We start from the raw sequence: 20,321 nt of genomic DNA, 5'->3' as shown, positions 1-20,321 counted from the left end.
ACAAATTCATATCCGTTTCTTTACATTCTCTTCGGTTGCTCCGTTTCGTTGCGCGGGTCGTTCCAGCCGCCGTTTCAACTAATCTCAACTTCGTTTATTTTGTTCAATTTTCAACAAAAAAAAAAAGAAACATCTAATATGCCTTATTATGATTTCGACTGATCTCGAGACGAGAGTCTCTGGAACGAGCCTGCGAAATGTTCGCGAGAAAGGAGCGTTTGTCGTACTTGGAACGCTCGGACTGATATGCAGGTCTTGCAATACGCGGCGACGATGTTGACGCAGAAAAAGGGTACCCAGCAAATTAAGAAAACACCCATAATTACGCCTACGGTGATGGCGGCCTTGTGATCGGACACGTGATAAGGGCTCGTCGGCTTCGTTTTAGTTGGCGGTTTCGGCGGCTTGTTGCGGGTGCTCTTCCCGCGAAAGCTCTTGGCCATTGATGTGTCCGGCAGCTTCGTCACTGCCCGGATGCTTTTCACGTGTTTCTGCGCGTAACAATAGAGCCTGCGAACAATACCATCGATTAATTTCGTCGTTCTCCGATCGCGCGCGACCCTCGACGGTCTTATTTTCCCGTACGGGGTCCGGTCGCGCGTCGCTTCTATCGAGAAAGCTTACAGCTTTCCCCCCCGTTCGATTCAATTTCAACCAAAGGGAAAAACCGTAGTTCTCTGTTTCTGACTTGGCGAATGATTTGGTGGCGCTCACCTGCAATAAATTCCCAGCATTACGATGCAGGGCACGTAAAAAGATATGGAAGAGGAGACGACCGCGTAGGTGGGTGTAAGGTCTAAGGCGCACGTAGGGTTTTCCTAAAAGACAAAAGCGATGGAGGAGTGTGGACGCAAAATCGTGTTCTCGTCGCCGATCTCGCCCTTCCGTCCAATCATTTCTCTCATTTCTTTCATTTCATTTCATTTCATTTCTTTTCTTTTATTTTAATTTTGCGATCTTTAAAAGTCAGGGATTGCGACGCGTACCTCAGGGCCGTCATCGTAAACTATGGCTTCTTCTTCTCCTGCCCGGTGAAGGCCTAGGCTAATCGGTACAAAGGATATGAGTGCTGCGAGCAGCCACACGATCATGATCCCGGCGACCGCCACTCTCCTGGTCACCCAACGACCGTATCTGTTCAACAAAAAACCCCATCGTTTTACAATGTAAATTCGAATCGACGGGAGCATCGATTATAATCGACGAGCACGAGTAAAACACGAGCGCCGCGTAGCTATCATTTGAAATGCCTGTTTCCAAACAGGTATCATCGAGAATGAAACATGGATGCCAACCGTTCCATAAATCGGGACGAAAAGATTGTGGTACAATTTACAAAAGAAACAACGTTCGAAAATACGGGCCGAATTTTTATACATCCATTTCCAGGGTAGGTTCACAATTGAGCGGTGTTTCGTAATAGGTACTTTCACCTTGTGCCGTAGAAAATTGCAAGTCGTCACCGTTCTACAAATGTGTTCTCGATTGTACCGTGCTGTATGAGCCGTTTATTTTGAAAGTGGCATAAGTCACTTTGTTTTCAAGTAGATATATTTAAAGGTTTGCGTTTTAACACGTTTAAGAATATGGATGCTAACTTTCGAGAAGATTTATTTGCATTTGTTATCTCAGGATACTGATATTTTTAAAAAATATATTTGTAAATATCGTATTATTTATAAATATATTTATAAATAATTTCGTATAAACATTTAAAAAATCACCACTTTTCATTACGGTAAAGTGACTTATGCCACTTTCAAAATAAACGGCTCATATACTGCGAGTTCGCGTTCGACGGCGAACGTGTTAAAGAATGGCTGTCGGTTCTCGAGTAAAACAGTTCTCGGACTTTCAATTTCGGCCGGCAGCGGTAGAAAGGTGTAGAAAGGGGACTCACCTGAGGGGGTCCTTGATATGGATGTAACGGTCGAGGGATATCGCGCATAGATTCAAAATGGAGGCAGTGCTGCACATAACATCGAACGCGATCCAAGTGTCGCAGAACCGCGGGCCGAACATCCAATATCCGAGGAGATCGTTGACCCCGGCGAACGTCATCACCAGACAGCCGACGAACAGATCGGCGATCGCGAGGGACGCGAGGAACAGATTCCCTATCCTCCGTAGCCCACGGTCCGTGTAAATGGCCACGCAGACGAGGATGTTGCCCGCGACGGATAAAAATATCAATACCAGGAAGAGGAAACCTGAAAGACGCGCGGGGAACCGGCACGGATAGAATCGACAGGATCTCGCCTTGAATGGCTCGTTCGCCCCTCGAAGGTCCTAACGAAACGAAAATTCAATTTTCGCGTCGGCCGAGGTGAACGAATCGGCCTGGAACAAGATAGGCCAAGATCGCGTAAACTCGAGCACGCGAGTATCATTGAAAAGGGCGAGGAGAGCTTTAGCCGGCAGAAAATTAGCCGATCGTTGGAAGGGAATGGAGGAGCAACCGGTTGGCTGCGCGTGGTGTCGAGCGACTAGTTTGAAAGAGCGCGCAGGGATGAAGCGGACCAGTTCGGATGAAAATTTTCGCGATCGTAAGACCTCGCTTGAAGTCGCGCACAGGGCTTGTCTTCGAGGGGCGAGTCGCGATCGATTAAATGGGAGGTTTAGCGAACCAACTAGAAGCACCGACAACAGCGAGGAAGCGTCTTCAGGCAGATCTTCTTCTTCCCCTTCTGTCACATTATTCTGCGAACAGAGAAAAGCCGGGCATGAGTGGGTCGCGTCGATCATCGCCGAAAACGCTCTTTGCTCTCCATCCCGTGCAAATATGTGTACGGGACGCGTCGTGCTCGTCGTCGCGATCTGGATCTCTCTGTTCCGATATTTCGGAACATTATTATTTTTCGAGAGTGCTTTTTGCAATTCGATATTTCTGGTCGGAACGTCGGAACGGTCGACGTTTTCCCCCGGCTAAACGAGTCGAGAAACCGTGACAGAGGTTCCTGACTGCGCGAGGACGAAGAGGGTACACCGTGACGGAATGCTTTCTCGTTACACGCGGCTACTTCTATTTTCTCCTGTTATTTTCCCGATATTTCACGGCAAAGCTGCAGATACACCCAGGAATACTCCCGAGATTCGTATTCACGGAAAATCGATACTACAGACGGACCAAGATGACGTTGGGTTTACAGGCTCTTTACTTCCGGCTGAACGCGTTGTCTGTCAAGCCGTGTGCCCGTGTCCTATCCCGCCTCGAAGACACGTAAAAATATCGTGGCGAAGGGTGCCAGGGGGGGAGTATCTATGAATAGTCGAGCAGCATCGTTTCTAGAATTTCGCTTTCTCCTCTCATCATCATACGCTAATGAGATTCGAGACCGTGACACCTGTCGGACGCTGGTACTATCCGTTTGCGTGACCAAATAACGTAACGACGCGACGCGCGACGTAAACAATCAAATCGGAACACTGCTGTGTCGTGATGCATTAATAATAGTAATAATAATAGTTTATCGATGTCAACGGGAAGAACATTTTCTTATACAGGGTACACGCTAAAAAATAAGATATAAATAAAAAAAGAAGACAGAAGTACAATATCAGAATGATCTATTATGCAAATACATTTTATACGTTATTAGTTCAATCTAAGGCAACCATAAGCAAGTAATTGTTCCATTAACCGCGCATTCGTGTCATTTTGTTTGACCCGGATAATCGAGGTTCTGCTGTAATATAATCTGACATACGACACGCTACGATAATTTACGTGCCGCGGAAAGGGTGGAGCGTTTAACCGGTGCGCTGGAATCATTGAGAAAGTCAAGAGTGTCGCGGAAACGGTTAGAAGCGAGAAACAATCGGTTTAGGCAATCGAATTGGCCGTAAAGGGTGCGATGACATTCAGGTTGGAAGAAGATGTGATTTCTCGTGTGACGTACAGGAGCATCGAATTTAAGAAGGCGCGGAGTATCAGGAGAGGAATAAATAATGCAAAAACAAGCTTATCAGTTTGATCACGGCGTTGTTCGAGGGTCATCAACCCAAGCCCCGACGCGATAGCGTCATAGTTGAGACAGTAGATTAATGTCCAATCAAGGAGAAGAATCTTTGGGAAGACTATTTCTACCTCGTTTGGAGTCGTCGAGAAACAAAAATGTTATGAAACGATGACAACGGAGCGATTCGCTAGAACCTCGTTTCCACGTAAAAGAAGTTGTACATGAATCGCCGCGGATAGAAATCGACGAATAATTTCCAATTTTCTCCGGTTCGCTTTCTTCCCATCACCGAAACCCACTTCCGCTATTCGCGTGCGCGCGGCAGAGAGCAGACGGAGGAGAGACAGATGAAGAGAGAGACAGAAAGAGAGAGAGAGAGAGAGAGAGAGAGATGTGAATATATTCCGGCTATTCATGAGCGCAGAAATTTATGGTCGTGTTTAGCTCGAATAATCGAGCCCCCGGAGCGTCCGTAGAAATCGAAACTTGCCTCCGATCGTCCCGTTAATCTCCGGGGAAAGCGAATTTGCGTTTCGGCGAATCGTTTGGGAAACGCATCGACGATCCGTTATCCTCTCAACGTTTTCTCCTTCGCGTTTGTTTCACGCGAGACAGTATGGGAATTTGATACTGTTAGAAAGGAACCATCCTCGCGAGAGTCGCGTTTGCAGCGTGCCTGTATAAATAAATGATCCACCGAGCTGTATACAATTTAGACGTTCCTTACTTTTTGCGAGCGATTTTATAATTTTTAAGACTATTCCTAATGTCTACGATCTATTAGGTCAAGTGATAAATAACTTTCGTGTCCATCCGCCATGAGTCACCGGGACGAACGAGTTTTTGCTTTCACTGAATAGGCGACGGTCCGAAATAAATAAAATGAAGGAACAAAACAGAATAAAGAGAAAATAAACGCTACAAATTTCTGATAAGGAAAACGGAATTGTTTGTGTCTATCCGCTATGAGTTACCGTGACAAACGAGTTTTTGCTTTTACTAAATAGATAATGAATAGATAGAATGGAAAAGAAGAACGAAAAAGAATAATTAAAGAAAGATAAAATATGAATATCCGCTGAGAAAACGGAAGTTCCGCGCTTGTTCGATAATCTATGTAAACTAATGGGGTTTTCCCATTTACAAATGGATTAAAATTAAAATGAAAATAATGGCATTCAGATCAGCATTCAAAAATGAGGCAAAGCTACGGAGACTCTGCATTCTGTGCAGCATGCTTCGCCACCGTACAAGTTATCTCCTCAATTCCGTCACTTTTCCGCTCGAGATTTCTTTCTTCGCCGGATGTTAATCTCCGTTACTGTTCCCGGCGCGGATCTTTCAATTGGTCTGTCTCGTCTGCCTTGTACCCGACTCGTTTCCCGCTGCATCCCTTTGTCTCGTGTTGTTACGCGTGCGCCGCGCTTCAGACGACGTACAGTTGAAAAATGGAATCTCCTCGTAAAAGTATAAATAAGGAAACAAACAATTGCCCGCGAGATTCCCGCTCTTCTCGGCCTCCGGCGTTCTAAATTCTTAACATGGTCGAGCCAGCAGGTGGGTTTTCGTTGCATCGAGAATCGTACGCGTTCGTCTCTGCCTTCAGCGATGAGAATCGTGTTGCTGTAGCTAGTCACGATAGGACAACAACTACCATCGGACCATTGAACAGCATCGTGAAATCGAACACCTGGAAAAATTCACGAACATTCTCAGGACGGTGTTCCTCTTTGAGTCGTTCAACAACTGTCCATGTAATTGTTTCCATACACAGGAATTTATGTCCCGGTTGATTGAATCGATCGCTGTCTTTCTTGTTTCTCATTATCCGGATCGTTTACAGACATCCGATCCCTTCTCTCCTTCTCCCGCTCTCTCTCTCTCTCTCTCTCTCTCTCTCTCTCTCTCTCTATTTCATTCTGTGCTGATTTGCCGGAGTTTCGAGAACGGTGTCTCGAGTTTCGTTTTAAATGGAAATCGAACTCCGCTTTTCTTCGTGTCAATTATCGGGCCGCGTCTGCCAGTCGCGTCGTCAGAATGTTCGAGGGAATCCGCTGCGGTTCTCGGCGAACTTTTTCATTAATAACACGAGGCTGGAGCAAATTGCTAGGTCCGGAGCGAAAAGGAAAACTTCTCGACGAGGCTTCCTTCCGCGGGGGAACAATAGGTGTGCTGGACACAATGTGTTGGTTACCGAATCGAATTACCGCGTCGCGCGTGAAGAATGAACGCCGCGCCGGGTGACGAATCGCGAACTGCCGGCCGGCCAAATAAATATTTGATCCTCCCCCCGTTATCACCGTTCCACCCCGGCGGGATACGAGCGAAACGGCGAACAATAGTCGCACTCTCGATTCTCGAACGACAGAAAAATTATTGTCGCGTGTTCCACGCGGCCGCGCAGCGCGCTTGCCCGTTTCCAGCGCTCCCACCCGTTACTCCCATTATTTATTTATCTATTTACAAAGCGCGCGCGCGCGAACGCCCATCGCGTATTTGTTTGCTAACAATAGCGATAGTTCCAGCATAGGATTTAATACAGTTTTAAGCGTTCGCATGCCGTGCCGAACGACGAACGCGAGGATATTTTCGTGCGCTCTGTTTGCGCTTTTGCGAATATCGAGCATATTTGCCCGCCGGCAACGGGACATTTTTTCGCCGGGACATTAACTTTTAATTTCGCGATTGCGCTCGGCAGATTAAACGGCGAAAGTCTCTCATTCTCTAAGAACACGGGCTTCGAAACGGCAGAGCGTAAAATTTCTTGCTTATATTAACCCTTTGCACTCGAAGCCATTTTAACTGTAAATCTAAACTAATTTTTCTGTCTCACGGTATTTCCATTTTATATGACAAAGTGCATTTTACGCACATGAAATTTATGGTCTTGCGACTCGTACAACAATTAGACTTTTAAGAATTTTTTTACGTCTAGACTTTTATAATATAAAAAGTATCTTGGAGCGTGATGTAACAATTTTAATGGTGCCTCAGTGTCACCACTCGAGTGCAAAGGGTTAAGGGAATAATCCATTAATGTATAAGGTATTAATAAATTCGATTATGGTAAATGCCGCTTGCTAGATAGAAATGCTATCATTAAAAGTGTTTCGTTACATCACGCTCGAATGAGACAGTTGGGAACGCAAAAAATCCAGTGCGGCACGAAATGAATTTGCGTTCTGGCATACGCGAGTTATTGGATCTGATTCATCAATTCTGGTTTCTCTCACGTTTGGTACGAAGAGACGCGTGCCGGAGCGTAAAAGTTTATTAAAACCAGGAGTTCGGGTCAATTGATCATTTCGTTTAGTATTTTATACAGCAATACCGTATCGGTGATTGATCTCTTGGTCTCGATAATAGGGAACGGTTTTATTCGTAGTCAAGATGGAAGTGTAATTATGACCGCAGAAATCCATTCTTTCCACCGGTTCGTAAGTTATGCGAGAATCGACGCGGCGAACCAATCGACCCATTCGATCGATGCGATCGTTGAACGCGATGACCGGATAATAATCGAGGAAACGAGATTGAACCGGATAACGACGAAGTGTTTCGAGTGCGCCGATATTTTCGATGCGATTCGAAACGGATGCCGAGCCATTATGCGAATTCCGATTTTTCTAGCTAATTATCGTGGACGCGGATTCGAGTGGAATTTCCTGTGCCAGTAATTTCCAGCGCAATCACGCCCGTTTCGACCACTCTACGCCCATTCGGCAGATTTTACACAGGGAATGCACCGTAACCGTCTAACAATTATCGTATCGTAGTTTAACTTGTTCTTGATCTGTGTGTGTGTATGCAAGAAGACCTTGACAGACACAAATGATTGACGCATAAGGAACGGAACGAACTTGAACATCACTAAATGCCATGTTACGAGGTTCTCTTCTATCTGCCAATCCCTGCATTTCTCAATATCGCCTGAATAATATACCTCTGCGATGTCCTTGAAAACTCGGAAAATAATGACCCTGGGTAAAAAACTAGTTTCTGCAACATTATTACCGTAGGAGATATTTAGGTGGGCCACCCTTGTACATTCATTTGTACGCTAAAGTGGAGCAAACCCCGTGAACAAAATAAAATAGTTATTAACTAATTTTCGGTTGAGGAATTGTGCGGGGAAAGCGCATTCGTGGCGACACGATCGAGTTCCGTTGGTATTTGCGAACAGTTTGCAAACTGTCTCCCGGCGAGTGCAACCCTTGACACGCCGGAAAGCGAAATCCAATGGGACTACGTTCCGCGTCTGTTCCGTTGGCTGGCGGGCACGGTCCTTCGTAAAACAAACGCGTGCCCGCGAATCTAATTTCGCCTGAGCTTCAAAAAAGGAAAACTCCCGGAATGGTTACGCTGTTCAACTCTCCGTGTTCGCGGGGACGGCAGTTTTATCCGGAGCGCGTCGTTATTCCGCGAGAACTTTGCCGTTTCAGTTCGGCAACTTGTAAGTCGAGATTACGTGCCCGAACCCCGGCCAATCCGGCGACGATTCGATAAGGAAAGTTCGCAGCCGCGCGATATTCCTTCGTCGGAATCCCCGCGTCTTTCGGACCGCAAATATTAGCATTTGCGAGGGCGTGAGCGTCGCCGGTCCGATGGAAGATTGTTCCCCGGACAAAGAAACACCGGGAAATTATTCTGGATTTCGCGGGATCCTCGGCAAGGCGGTTTCAGCGAATGTCAACACGCGGATGGTTTACCGGGAACACGATGAAACAGGGAAACGTCTCGCGCGGCTCGTTAGAGACAGAGTTTTTCGAGCGAGGACCGTCAAAAGCCATTTGCGAGTCAAAGGATTCGGAGACCCAACGTTTCCACGGAAATGCTACTTTGTCGAGGGTCGGGGACGTTCTTTCTCGCGGAACGGAACAAGATTGCTGGGAATTCAAGATTACCTCTCGGGCTACCGTTTTAATGGCGACAATCCCGTTTCCGCTGTTACGGTTCGAACACTCGACCGAGACACAGGACCGCGCGACAAAGGTCTACGTGTCCGTCGTCGCAACATCGAATTATTTATTTATTTATTTATTTACGGGAAGAAGTATCCTTCTCGAAAACATACAAATGGAGCACAAATTGACGGCAGCAGAAAAGGACGCACCTGATACGCACAAAACACGCTGCGGTAGAACAAAAATCCATTTGTCGACAGTAAATGTTAACATTTCTAAAAATCCTATTTAAACTGTTATCATCGCCGTATAATGTGACACGACCCTCTTGTTTTAAAATAATTTGGTGCCACTTGGATGTTTGAGATACCGTCAAACAAAATTAATGTAGTAATAACGCGTTCGCGTTGAAGTCATTAATCGTTTTAAACGCGAATAAGAGATCGAGTAAAGCAGGGCGTGTTTGGAGAGGACAAAGTTTAAACTTGAGCGTAAGGTGATCATTAGACTGTGGATTTTACGCATTTATGAGAAAAATGCTTGGGAGCATAAAACAGCGGAAAGATTAAAAGACTGAGAACGCTGTTGCATTATATTACAACTTATCGAACCTGTTAAGAAAAGAAAGAAATATTTATTTTACCATAGTTTGATGCTATCGAGGTAGACAGTTTCTATTTTGCATAAAAATCCGCGGTCTAGCAAGCGTAATTATGGTCATCGAATGCCATTGGACAATTCGTGCGGAAGGTCGTAAAAATTGGCGTTTGTTAAAACAGTATATTCTCCCCAATTTTTCTGCAGCTTGTAAACGAAAAGGGACAATTTGAGAAGAGAAGAGACGATTATTCGAGGCTCGCGGCTCGCTTTTATAACTGTCGATTGTCAACGATTATAAAAACGGGCTGCAAGACTCGAATAATTTTGGTTTACGAGCTGACGGAAAATTAAGGAGAATTTACTGTAAATGTTGCCCATAACGTCCAAGCATAAAATCAACTCTGCGCAACGTAATTGATCGGTAAGATAAACGAAATTTGCAAAATGTTTGAACGACATTCGCAAACACGTAAATGTCCGGGAAATTACGGACGGGGCTGTATAACGAAACAACGCGGAGCATTTTACGCAAGGATAGATATTTTCGGAGCAGTATACGGTGCCAGTTGAAAATCCGCGAACTCATCGCGCCGGGGCGGAAGGGACCCGAGAAAACTGATTCCCTTCTACATCGTTCTTTTATATTCCGACCGTGCTTTTATGCTTCGCCGTACGGAATTTTATGCGCGGCGCAGGGATGCCGCGTTTCCTCGAGGCTCGCGAAGGATCGATCCACCGGATCCGAGATCGAAGGAGGTCCTTTCACGGACGGGACCTTCGGCGGTTGGTAGACGGAGCTTTAATTAGTCGAAATTCGAGCCGACAGCCCTCCATCAGCGTTTTTCATCCGACTTTCCGAGCCGAAGGGTCGAACTCTTTTCCTGGAAAAGGAGACGAGGATGACGTCGGCGCCGCTCTGTCCTGATTGGCCCCGGTGCCGTTTCGCCGTCAGGAATTCGCCGCGGATATCCAACTACGGGTTTCTCTTGGCACGTGACCCGCGAGCGTAATCGTCGGCCCGCGGCAGTCGCCGAGCGATTCGTCGAATTCGGCCATCGCGTCGCGTCGCGTCGCGTCGCGTCGGATAAGAGAGCTCGATACCTTGCGGTCGCAAGCGCCGGGGAAAAATTGATTTTCCTTAAAGCCGCGCACACACGGCACACGATTAGGTTTATCGATCACGCGTCCGACCGGCGGACGCTTTATTTTCAGCGTGGTCGCCGCGGCTGGTTCGGTGGGTGCCGATACGCGCGACTCTCGTCGTTGATGGACAGAGCTTCGCGCAATTGCACGCGGAATCGCGGCGGATCCCAGCGAGATCGGTTACACGCGGAGTTTATTCCGCGAAGTATGTACTTGGAAGAGCGGAGAAAAAACCGCTGGCAAATCGAGGGTCGATCGATAACTCTAAGTACTTGGAACAGCTCGGAAAACGACAAGTGGCGAATCGAGGCGATCGATTAAGAAATGGAGTGGAAAAGGATAGAAGAAGCTCGTCTTCTCATGGTCGATGTGCGAAGGAGGGGGTGTCGTAGCCGCATCTGAAATTCTATTATTGCGCCCGGTATCTACACGGGAATTACGATCGGCGGTCCATCGGGCTCCGTTGGAAACGGAGCCGGGGGTCCGAGTGTGGCCTCCCGACTTTCCACGTGCGATTCCCGGTTACTCCCGCGGGACAAAAGCGTTCATGAATAAAGATAAGCAGCTGGAAACCCGTTCGCCGATGTCGCATTGCGATATCCTCCCACAGTCGCAGGATAGCTTTCTTATATATTTATATATTTACTTTTATTTATTTGCTTTCAATATTCCAACGGCACGGACTCATTGTGTTACGAAGAAATAAAATAGAAAGTAATAACTGCCGGGCAGACAAGCGAGAGCGAGGTGACAAATGGTAACAAATAGGGCTACGATAAGAAAAGACAGAATACCGAAACACAAGGCCTAGAGTTACAGTATCGTTCCTGTTATCCTAATTTGATAAATGACTTTTATGAGCGACGTGCCGCACGCAAGACGCGGCTATTAATCAAGCGAACGGTTAGAGTAAAGATGATTTTCGGGTAATTTTTTGATAACGTAAGACATCGATGAAACTTTTCGTCGCTTCCCACGCATATTATTTGACATTTCGAGACACGTAAATGTCTTTTCTTGTTACATTTTATCCGCGTTTGCCGAAATAATAACTCATGTTTTCCAAGAACATCCTGTTGATCGGCGTACAGTTTAGTATTTTTTCCTTCGATCCAGAGCAAAATATAAAGCGGTGGTATTTTTTCATAATAGAACTACGCGTCGTTTGAACCCGATCCTGTTTAAAAAGATTTGTATGATAACACGCGGCTCTGGAAACGAAGGAGCGACTTTTAAAAAGTTTTAATCTAATTCTGCAATGAGGATATCTCGAATAATTAATATTATGTGAATCAAGCGACACGAGCGATCCGTCGCTGTTCGCGAAGAACGAACGACGAAGCCGACTGGACCGCGGAACTTCAACATCTGCATATAGTTCCCGGGGCATTTCACCGAGAAATGAAGCAAATATTTGTATAGCATTTCATTCTCTTGTACGTCGGGGAGCCGGGGAGGCATTATTGGCGGATGCACTAAAAAACCCTGAATAATTCATCTTTCATTATTGAGGGGATGTTTGGCGCAAACAAGCGAAGCTTTTACGAGAAGCCGGAGAAAATCGGTGTGTTAGCTTTGGCGAGGCTCGGATCGCGGCGTCGATTGGAGCGATTCGATCGCGGAAGGCGAACTGGTGCGAGCGGGGGTGTGCTTTCGCCGATACGTCACCGAAGGAACCGTCGGAACCGACGGAACCGGCGGAGAATGAAAGCGCACCGGGCCGGAAAATTAGTCGGGAAAGAGAGAGAGGCGGATGCACGGAGTACACGTAGTATCGGGGAAACCCTTTTGACGGCTCGCATTTTTCGTCGCTCGGTGCCGCGTTTCGGAGCGTTTAGCTCGAGTATCGATTAACCATCGGCGACGGTTTGCCGGCGAGCCTAGGTCGATGGGTCTCCGCAACGGGCTAGGCGGACCGGTGTGCGGTCGGAAGCCACGAAAGCCACGGGAACCTCGGGAACCTCGGGTACCCGAAGTTTTCCGCGGCTTTCCATTTACGAAGCCGAGCTTTTAAGCAAGGCCGCTAAAAATTACACGACGAAAGTGCCCTTTCGAAAGCGGCTTAAACCGGCTTAAAGCGGCTCCGCGGTGAACTCGCGGCGGCTGCGGGCCATCCCGCACACCAGCCACGACTCATGGCTGCCATAGAACTGCCATGACTGCTGCGACTCCGCCACGAGCCGCAGACAAAATTAATATCGACCCGGGCCGAGCAACGAGCGGGGGCTTCGACGTGACAAATGCTCGAGGAGCGTGTCCCGACGTCCGTTTCGGACGCTTTGCCTAACCGAAACGTCTTTGCCCGGCTATTCGTTATCGCCCGGGAACGAGCTTTTGTTTCTTCGTAAATCCCTGGACGCGTCGCGTCGTCGTAACACGTTGAGCCCGGTAGCTTCGTAATTAAAAGACTTAATTGGAAAGGAATCGTCTAGCTTCTCTCCTTCCCGAGGGTTAACGGGCGCCGTTGCGCGGTGTAGCTCGTGCGAAATTTCGCGGCGATGCTGCATTTTTTTACTAATTAAACCGGGATATGCGGGAGGTCCGGGTAAGCAAGAGGACGACCCCGCGACCTGTGACCCGCTCCACGGTATTCTCTGGTTAACGATGTCGACGTCGCCCGATGAAATTTTCATTAACGTATCACAGCTAATCGCGGTTCGCGATCAAGCTTTCCATTACGCGACGTAATCGAACAAGAGGCTCGCGATTCGATTCCAGTCGCGCGACGGTTTTCGTTTTACTTATGCTAATGCCGACACGCGGCTCTCACGCTAATCGATGCCGCGGCGTGATAAACAAGTCGATTAGAGGCTCTGGACAAGCGTCGTGGCTACTCAATTAAACATTTAATCGGATCTGCGGCCGACTTGCAAAGAGTTCAAGAACGCTGCATTGTGTTCCGAGACGAGCGCCGAACGCGGCGATTTATGCTCGAAACCGCGTTACCGTGGAACAGGCGCGTACACTTAACTCGTTCGGTTCGATAACAAAGGAGTTTCGACCCGGCAGTCCTCGGTCCGATTGTGCATCGTTTAATTAAACGGCAGAAAGTTCGCGCAAGTTAAACAGCGCGGTTTCGGGACTCGGTTTACGGGAGGACGCGTACTCTAGCCGGGCACGATCCGTCTCGGATCACACGCATTCTCTCGAACGTAATTAATCGCTGTATAAGGGTAGGCGTGGCTTCCGAGCTCCCGTTATTGGAGCCTGGCCAGCGTACCGTTCGGCAATATTTGTACCACGTGTCGCTTAGATTCTACTCCTTCGAAATCTAGCTTCGAGGATCTTTGTTCTTCCAAAGTATTACGTTGTTGGTGCGCATGAAATGTCGGATTTTTAAATGATTAGAAAAAACTTCATCTTGTTTTGAAAAATCTTTATTTCGTTAAAATGTTACCCATTTGCTTCCACACACACACGCACGCACGCACGCACGCACGCACGCACGCACGCACGCACACGCACGCACACACACACACACACACACACACACACACACACACACACACACACACACACACACACATTTCCCAGCGAGTTTTTAATGTATAAATGGCATTTTTAAAGAATTTCCAGTCTTTCGAATGCATCGATGCAGCTTACAAACAAATTACACGAATATCCACGGAATTCATACTCGGGCGAAACTCAAGATGAATGACAGAAGTACAGAATTTTGTGAAAATTCTTTCTGCAAAATACGATACAGTGGAAACCGTTTGCCCGGATCTCGTTAATTTAAAATGATAAAAAGATCAAACGAATTTCAAAATGTCAATGTCTCATTTTTTAATTTACGAAAACGATTAAAGAATAAATAAACTTGCTGTTTAGTTTCTATCTCTTGCAATTGGTGCAGACAATTTTTATTTCGCATAAAAGTCCGCGATCTAGTCCTAAACAACAACATAACGTAAGCAGGGAGACAAACATTTACACGTGATAAATATCCGACATATCATATGCACCAACCTACGGGCACCCATGCCTCCGGTGGGCGTTGTTTCCCAGCTCTCGATGAAGATATATTATACATTACCGTCCGGAAGACTAAAAATAGTCATTTTCTTGACTGCTCGTGAAATGCCGGGCGACTAAAAATAGTCATTTTCATAATTGCTCGTGAAATGCCGGAGATCTAAAAATAGTCAAAACTTAATACAAAAAAAAACTTCAAATTTTTCCTTCGAAAATACGAACCCCTCTTTGTAAGAACCTTCACACGCAAAAGTTTTCGCGCAAACATTCCGAACCGTATTGGAGCAATGCTTGGACCCTGTACAAGTTTCATTTCAATGATCCCTTGTTCCGAGCGGTCGAATCGGACCCTGGTTGTTCTGCTCTCGAAAGAGACGAAAGCAGTGCCTCGAAGGGCAGTCTCAGCTGACATCCTGACCGGCGACCGAGCGATCCGATCGACGGACAGGTATCGCGATTGCGAACGATGGATGACGTCGGCCGGATGATTGTCATCGAATCGTTCTCGTCGAGCGTGATCGCCGGCTATCAGACGCACGGTAATCACCGACATTTAGGGCCGAGCCTATGCTCTGCAGCTCGCAGGCCGCTATCACAAGATCGTGGCGTCCGCGTCCGTCCTGTGTCACGAATTTCGGGCTGGCCGGCGCTAGACCGCCATCCCGGACACTGATTAATTAATGGTCGTCGATGGACGACCTAACCTGGATCCCCGCAAAACATCGAGGCTTTTCATCGGGCCTGTCGTGCCCGGGACATATTACGTGCAAATCGATCGGCTGTTCCGTGTTGCTCGTCTCCGGAGGAACAAGCGTTTCGCCATCTGCTCGGATTCCGTTGGATTCCGTCGAATCCCCGGCACGGTGTGTCGCGAGAAACCGCCGCTGCAGGCCGGATTTCTACGGCTACGGTAATTACTTAAGTCCTTCGCAAAGCAAATAAAACGAATCTCCGCGACTGGTAATCCGCTTGAACCCGCGCGCCACGCTTCTCGCGAGCTCTTTAATCGGCCGCGCGCGCAATCGAGGAGAGTCGCATTCTGCACGCTCGCTTTCCGCTCGGAATGGAACTTTACGGTAATCGGCACTCTGCCGGCACGATTAAAGCGATCATCGTGCAAATTTTATTCACATCTATTCGCCATTTATTTCTCATTTACGCGACTCCGCCCACGGCCGTTTCGCAGCCGCTGTCTTTTTAATAAACCACCCGAAATCTTCTCCCTTCGCCCTCCTCTCGTTATAGTGTATCGCGAGCGTGCTCCAATTTCGGGGCGGCCTGTTCTTCCGCCGATGCTTGCCAAATCTGTTTTTGCGCCCGACAAAGCCGTTTATGTAAAATAAATTAATACGCCGAGCGAGACTTTTTCGTTAATACTCGCCACGGCCGCGCCCAGTCGGCCCACTCGGCCGACTCGTTCGTATTTGAACGAGCGTAATTCAAAAATTTATCGCCCCCTCCAGTGTATCGATAAGCCGGGCGAACGTTTTAATCTGTTCCCGTTCGAAACACCGCTGGAAAACCGAACGCCGTTTTAAACGCGATATTCAACCTGTCTGGCCACTTTCCCTTATTTTCGTTTTATTGTTATCGTTATTACATTATTTTCATTTTCCTCGCGATTGAAGATCTTTGGCTCGCCAGGTGGTGCACGGTATCTCTGCGTTTTAACCTTTTTCTATAAAACGAAAGCCGAAACGTCCATTCGTTCGTATTCGCACGATCTTCTGCCATCTTCTTACAAATTTGCGGCACGCTCTCGCCGATTTTCGAGGGCTCTCGTCGGGAATAACAACTGCCACGATCTCATTTTGGCCCGCACATTTTCGTTCGAATTTCGAGGAGAGGTGCTCGAAAGGTTTCTACGCCAAAGGCGACGTTCGCTTTCCGGCGGAACGCGGTTTTATCCTGGCAAAAAATTTGTCAAGTCCGCCGAGGCATGCGGAACCCTTTGAAGTTTAGTATCCCGGCGGAGAGTGGATCTATTCGACGCTGTGCAGGCGGGTCGGTTCCTTTTTCCTCGTGGTCAAGAGGATCAACTATTGCGTCCGGGATCGGGATCGCCCGACGTTGTCGCGGATCCTCCGACGGGGATACATTAATATACGAGCGGAGTGCGGGGCGCGGCGAGTTTCGCCAACTCGGCCGCGCAGTTGTAATTAAACCGTTCGCTGCGGAAGCGAGCGAGAACCGGCTGTTAACGAATTCAACGGGATCGTGATCGCCGGGAATAAGCGTTCCTTCCGTGGAAACGGAACCTGCCTGAGAAGCATTCGAGTCGGTTTACGGCGTAGTCGATAAATTCGCGGCGAGATACAGTCGCAGGCTCCGCGACGTTCTCTTGGTCAAGAACATTTCGATTTCGCTGGATGGGTCACGCCACCTCGGTATCTTCGATTTCCGAGTGTCGACGGTTCCACGAAGCGCGATACATCCTGGAAATATTCTCCGTTCTCGAGTTATTTCGAAAATTCCAAGCTTATTCCAGCGGTAATGCGGCCATATCGAGCACACTCCGGCACAACCTTGCCTCGCACGGTTTTCATTTCGCTCGCGGAAAACGAGCTGCTTTTTCGGCCAGAATCGATCCGCTGGCTTTCGACTGACGCCTCTGTATCGCGAATTAACTTTTCAGGGACTCTGAAATTTTTGATTCCCAATAATCCGGCGTCGAGTGGCGGTGATCAACGCGAAACACTTTCGGAAAATGGCTCTTCGAATATTCCCCGTGGCTCCTATTAAATTTCATCGCTTTCGAAGGAAAACATTGCTGACGTTCACCGAATACGCGTTCCGTAAAATCGGATAGTGCAGCCGGTCGAACCGTAACACGATAGATTCGTTCGTCGTGTTATGTCGCGACACCGATATTGTTAAGATGACAGACGAGTGTATATCGCGACGTAATGCCGCTTGTGCGATGCCACGGACGACAAAACACGCGCTTCTGTTTTTCCTCCGTCTGCGACCGCTTAACTTGCTTCTATATTGTGGCAACTAAACTTCTTCAAATGATATCTCGCGAATTAAAGCGCGTTTACTTGTCTGTGGCACCGCGCGTACGGTATTGCGACGCGGGATAATACGATCGTGGCACCGCACAAGCGGCATTGTGTCGCGAGATATCTCGTCCGCGACCTTATAAAAACATGACAGAGAGAGAGAGAGAGAGAGAGAGAGAGAGAGAGAGAAGCAATTAAAAGAAACCTAGAACTAATAAAAATCAGGGAAATCCGTTCCGTATTATGACGAAACCGCGTTCCCAAAATACCGTGTTATAGGAGGATCGACTGTATTCGTAAAAAGAGGTCCGCGGGGCGTTTCGTAAAAAATTCTCAAAGTCGCGCGCGTCTCTCCGAGTTCGGTCGGTAGGCGGTAACGCTTTAATGCACCTACCCCGGAGACGCGTGTTGCACTTGCACGAAGCACGGGGCATTCTCTTTAACACTGCGCCTCGCTTTTCCGCGTGAAAACCGCGATAGTGAAACGCTGCCGTCTCATCAGAACCGAGGAGAACAAAGCGGAAAGGGGATCACGGAAATTGGAGACAATGCAACGCGTTTTCGACGATGCTCGAATTTTACGAATGTTATGTTTTGTTAGCTCGCCACGCTCGATGTCGATTATTAAACTGGCTGCCGCTCGAAAAAGATATAAAACCGATGGACGTTTTAATGGAGGTTTCGGTTCCGAGAACGGCTCGCCCAATAAGCTGTCGGGATTTTACGGGCCGCCTGTAAATCAGTCCGTATTAGTCGAAGGCGGAGGCGAATTCGGCGGACCGGCCGCCGTCGTTTCCCTCTGTGCTCCGTCGTTCATCATTTTCCGGCGGAATTGCTCGTTACAGATCCGGTAAACGGTGTTCCCCTCCAATGGCACTTATCATCTCTGCCCGCGGAGTCCGTTAACGAGATTTTCACCTGGGATTGTAGTTCGCGTCTTCCTTATTCTCGTATTTCCGCTGGAACTCCGTCGATCGATCGAATCGTCAACATCGAAATTCCATCAACAGCTTCAAAGAATTTCGATCACTTCTACATCGCTTTCGTCCATTTGAGATTTCAAATTTCCCGGCGCGATCCCCGGGATTTTACTTGTTTTTACTCGTTCGAGATTCCCAGATCGAAGCTGTTACTGCGAGCTGCAGGCTCGCGATCGAATTCTGTTCGCGATCTTGGAGTTGTCATTTCATCTAAGCTATCTTTCAATGAGCACGCTCAATCTATTGCCAATAGAGCATATAGGACACCTGGTTCTACCCTCAGACACAGCAAAGAATTCAAACAGATCTGTATAACGTACGTTCGTTTGTTCGTTCGTCCCATCTTGGAATATGCGTCGACAATTTGGTCGCTCCATGCAGTCAAATGCAAATACGTAATTGAAAAAAATGCAACACGTTCTGCTCCGTTACCTTGTATATAAAAACACGACAAAAATATCTCGTACTGACCGTGACTACTAGACTGTGAATTTTATGCATTTATACCAAATCTGAACGAGTGCATTACAAAACTGTGAAAACATTACGCGAAATTGGGAACATACTTATATTATTTCTGACATATTCAAATTATTATTTCATTGCTGCTTCTTATCATTGACTTGGATAATTCTGTCATTCTAAATTACGTTCGCACAATGTTTCGAGTTTAAGGTATAAACGGCTGTGCCTGCCGAGTACTAAATAAATACATAAAAAAATAAATAAATAAATTGTTTTACGGGGATGCGTAACTGCGAACAATGATCGAACAAAGATGGAGGACACGGTCTCGAACGATCCTCTTTAACGAGCTAGTTTTCTTTTACGGCTCGTCGAGGAGTACGGCCGTATTTCGTGGCGTTTATGGCACGCGCGGGTGCAGATGGCACTGCGGGAACGCGCCCCCAGGCAAATCGAATGGTAATTAGATCGAAATGCAAATGGCACATGCGCCTCCGTGAAATATCGGGACGATTGCCCTTTAGCGTAATGTAACGTGATGCAAAGAACTGTGCGTAACTGTATCGCGAAATGCACCGGGCGCGTCGTTTGCAGCGACGTAAACATTGAAAAATATTCGAGAAAATCGATGCGCCGGCAGTGGCTCGTTTACTTCGAGCATCGTTCCCATTTATTGAACCTTTTCCGACGCCATGAAAAATGTACTCTCACGTTCTACATACACATAGTCTGTAGAATATTTTTATCCAAGGGGCGTCTGAACGTTATTCACTGTCGAACACGCCTCCAGATTTAGGATACTACAGACACGGGGAACCATGATATTAAAAATTAGAATATGGTATCGTAAAGCAGACACTTCAAGTTTTAATTAAAAAGAAGGGTCATCATTTTATGGTAGCTTTTAACGGAGTTACAGTTGTTCCAAGTGTGACGGTGTTTGAGCGATGCTTTATAATTTTATTTTATTTAATTAAATATATGTATATTTAATTAACCCCTTAACGTGCACGCTCGAGTTAACTCGAGCGCGCTAAACTGGCCAAACTGTGCACACTCGAGATAATTCGAGCGGCGTTGTACTTTATGTTGCTATAATTTTTCACCCTCGAATGCAATCGAGAATTGAAAATAACAATGTGAAAGCAAAAAAAAAACAATCGTTTTATTGATATTTATCATTTACATGGGATTGTAAGCTATAACACTTACTTATTCAAGTATAAAATATATCCTTTTTCTACTTATCACTTACGACTTATCTATTCCTTGTGAGCCGCTTTCCGACAG

General features: G+C 47.1%; 1 protein-coding gene across 3 annotated transcripts in view; it reads right to left on the bottom strand.

The window, feature by feature from the left end:
* Dop1 (dopamine receptor, D1) overlaps positions 1 to 20,321 on the bottom strand; it is a 71,180-nt gene that overhangs the window by 4,461 nt on the left and 46,398 nt on the right. For 2 of the 3 annotated variants that reach the window (XM_033471810.2, XM_033471811.2), the window contains exons 1-5: positions 2,628 to 4,306; positions 1,901 to 2,210; positions 987 to 1,134; positions 715 to 818; positions 228 to 510 (exon numbers count right to left, since the gene is read on the bottom strand). In XM_033471810.2, the coding sequence (XP_033327701.1) occupies positions 228 to 510; positions 715 to 818; positions 987 to 1,134; positions 1,901 to 2,210; positions 2,628 to 2,745 (963 nt within the window). In that variant the 5' untranslated portion in view covers positions 2,746 to 4,306. Of the gene's footprint in view, positions 1 to 227; positions 511 to 714; positions 819 to 986; positions 1,135 to 1,900; positions 2,211 to 2,627; positions 4,307 to 20,321 lie in introns of those variants that run through there. The other variant, XM_033471812.2, reaches the window with a different exon arrangement.

The sequence above is a fragment of the Megalopta genalis genome, chromosome 15 (genome assembly GCF_051020955.1).
Source record: "Megalopta genalis isolate 19385.01 chromosome 15, iyMegGena1_principal, whole genome shotgun sequence".
Classification (NCBI taxonomy): Eukaryota; Metazoa; Arthropoda; class Insecta; order Hymenoptera; family Halictidae; genus Megalopta; species Megalopta genalis.
This window is presented reverse-complemented; position numbering and strand designations above follow the sequence as displayed.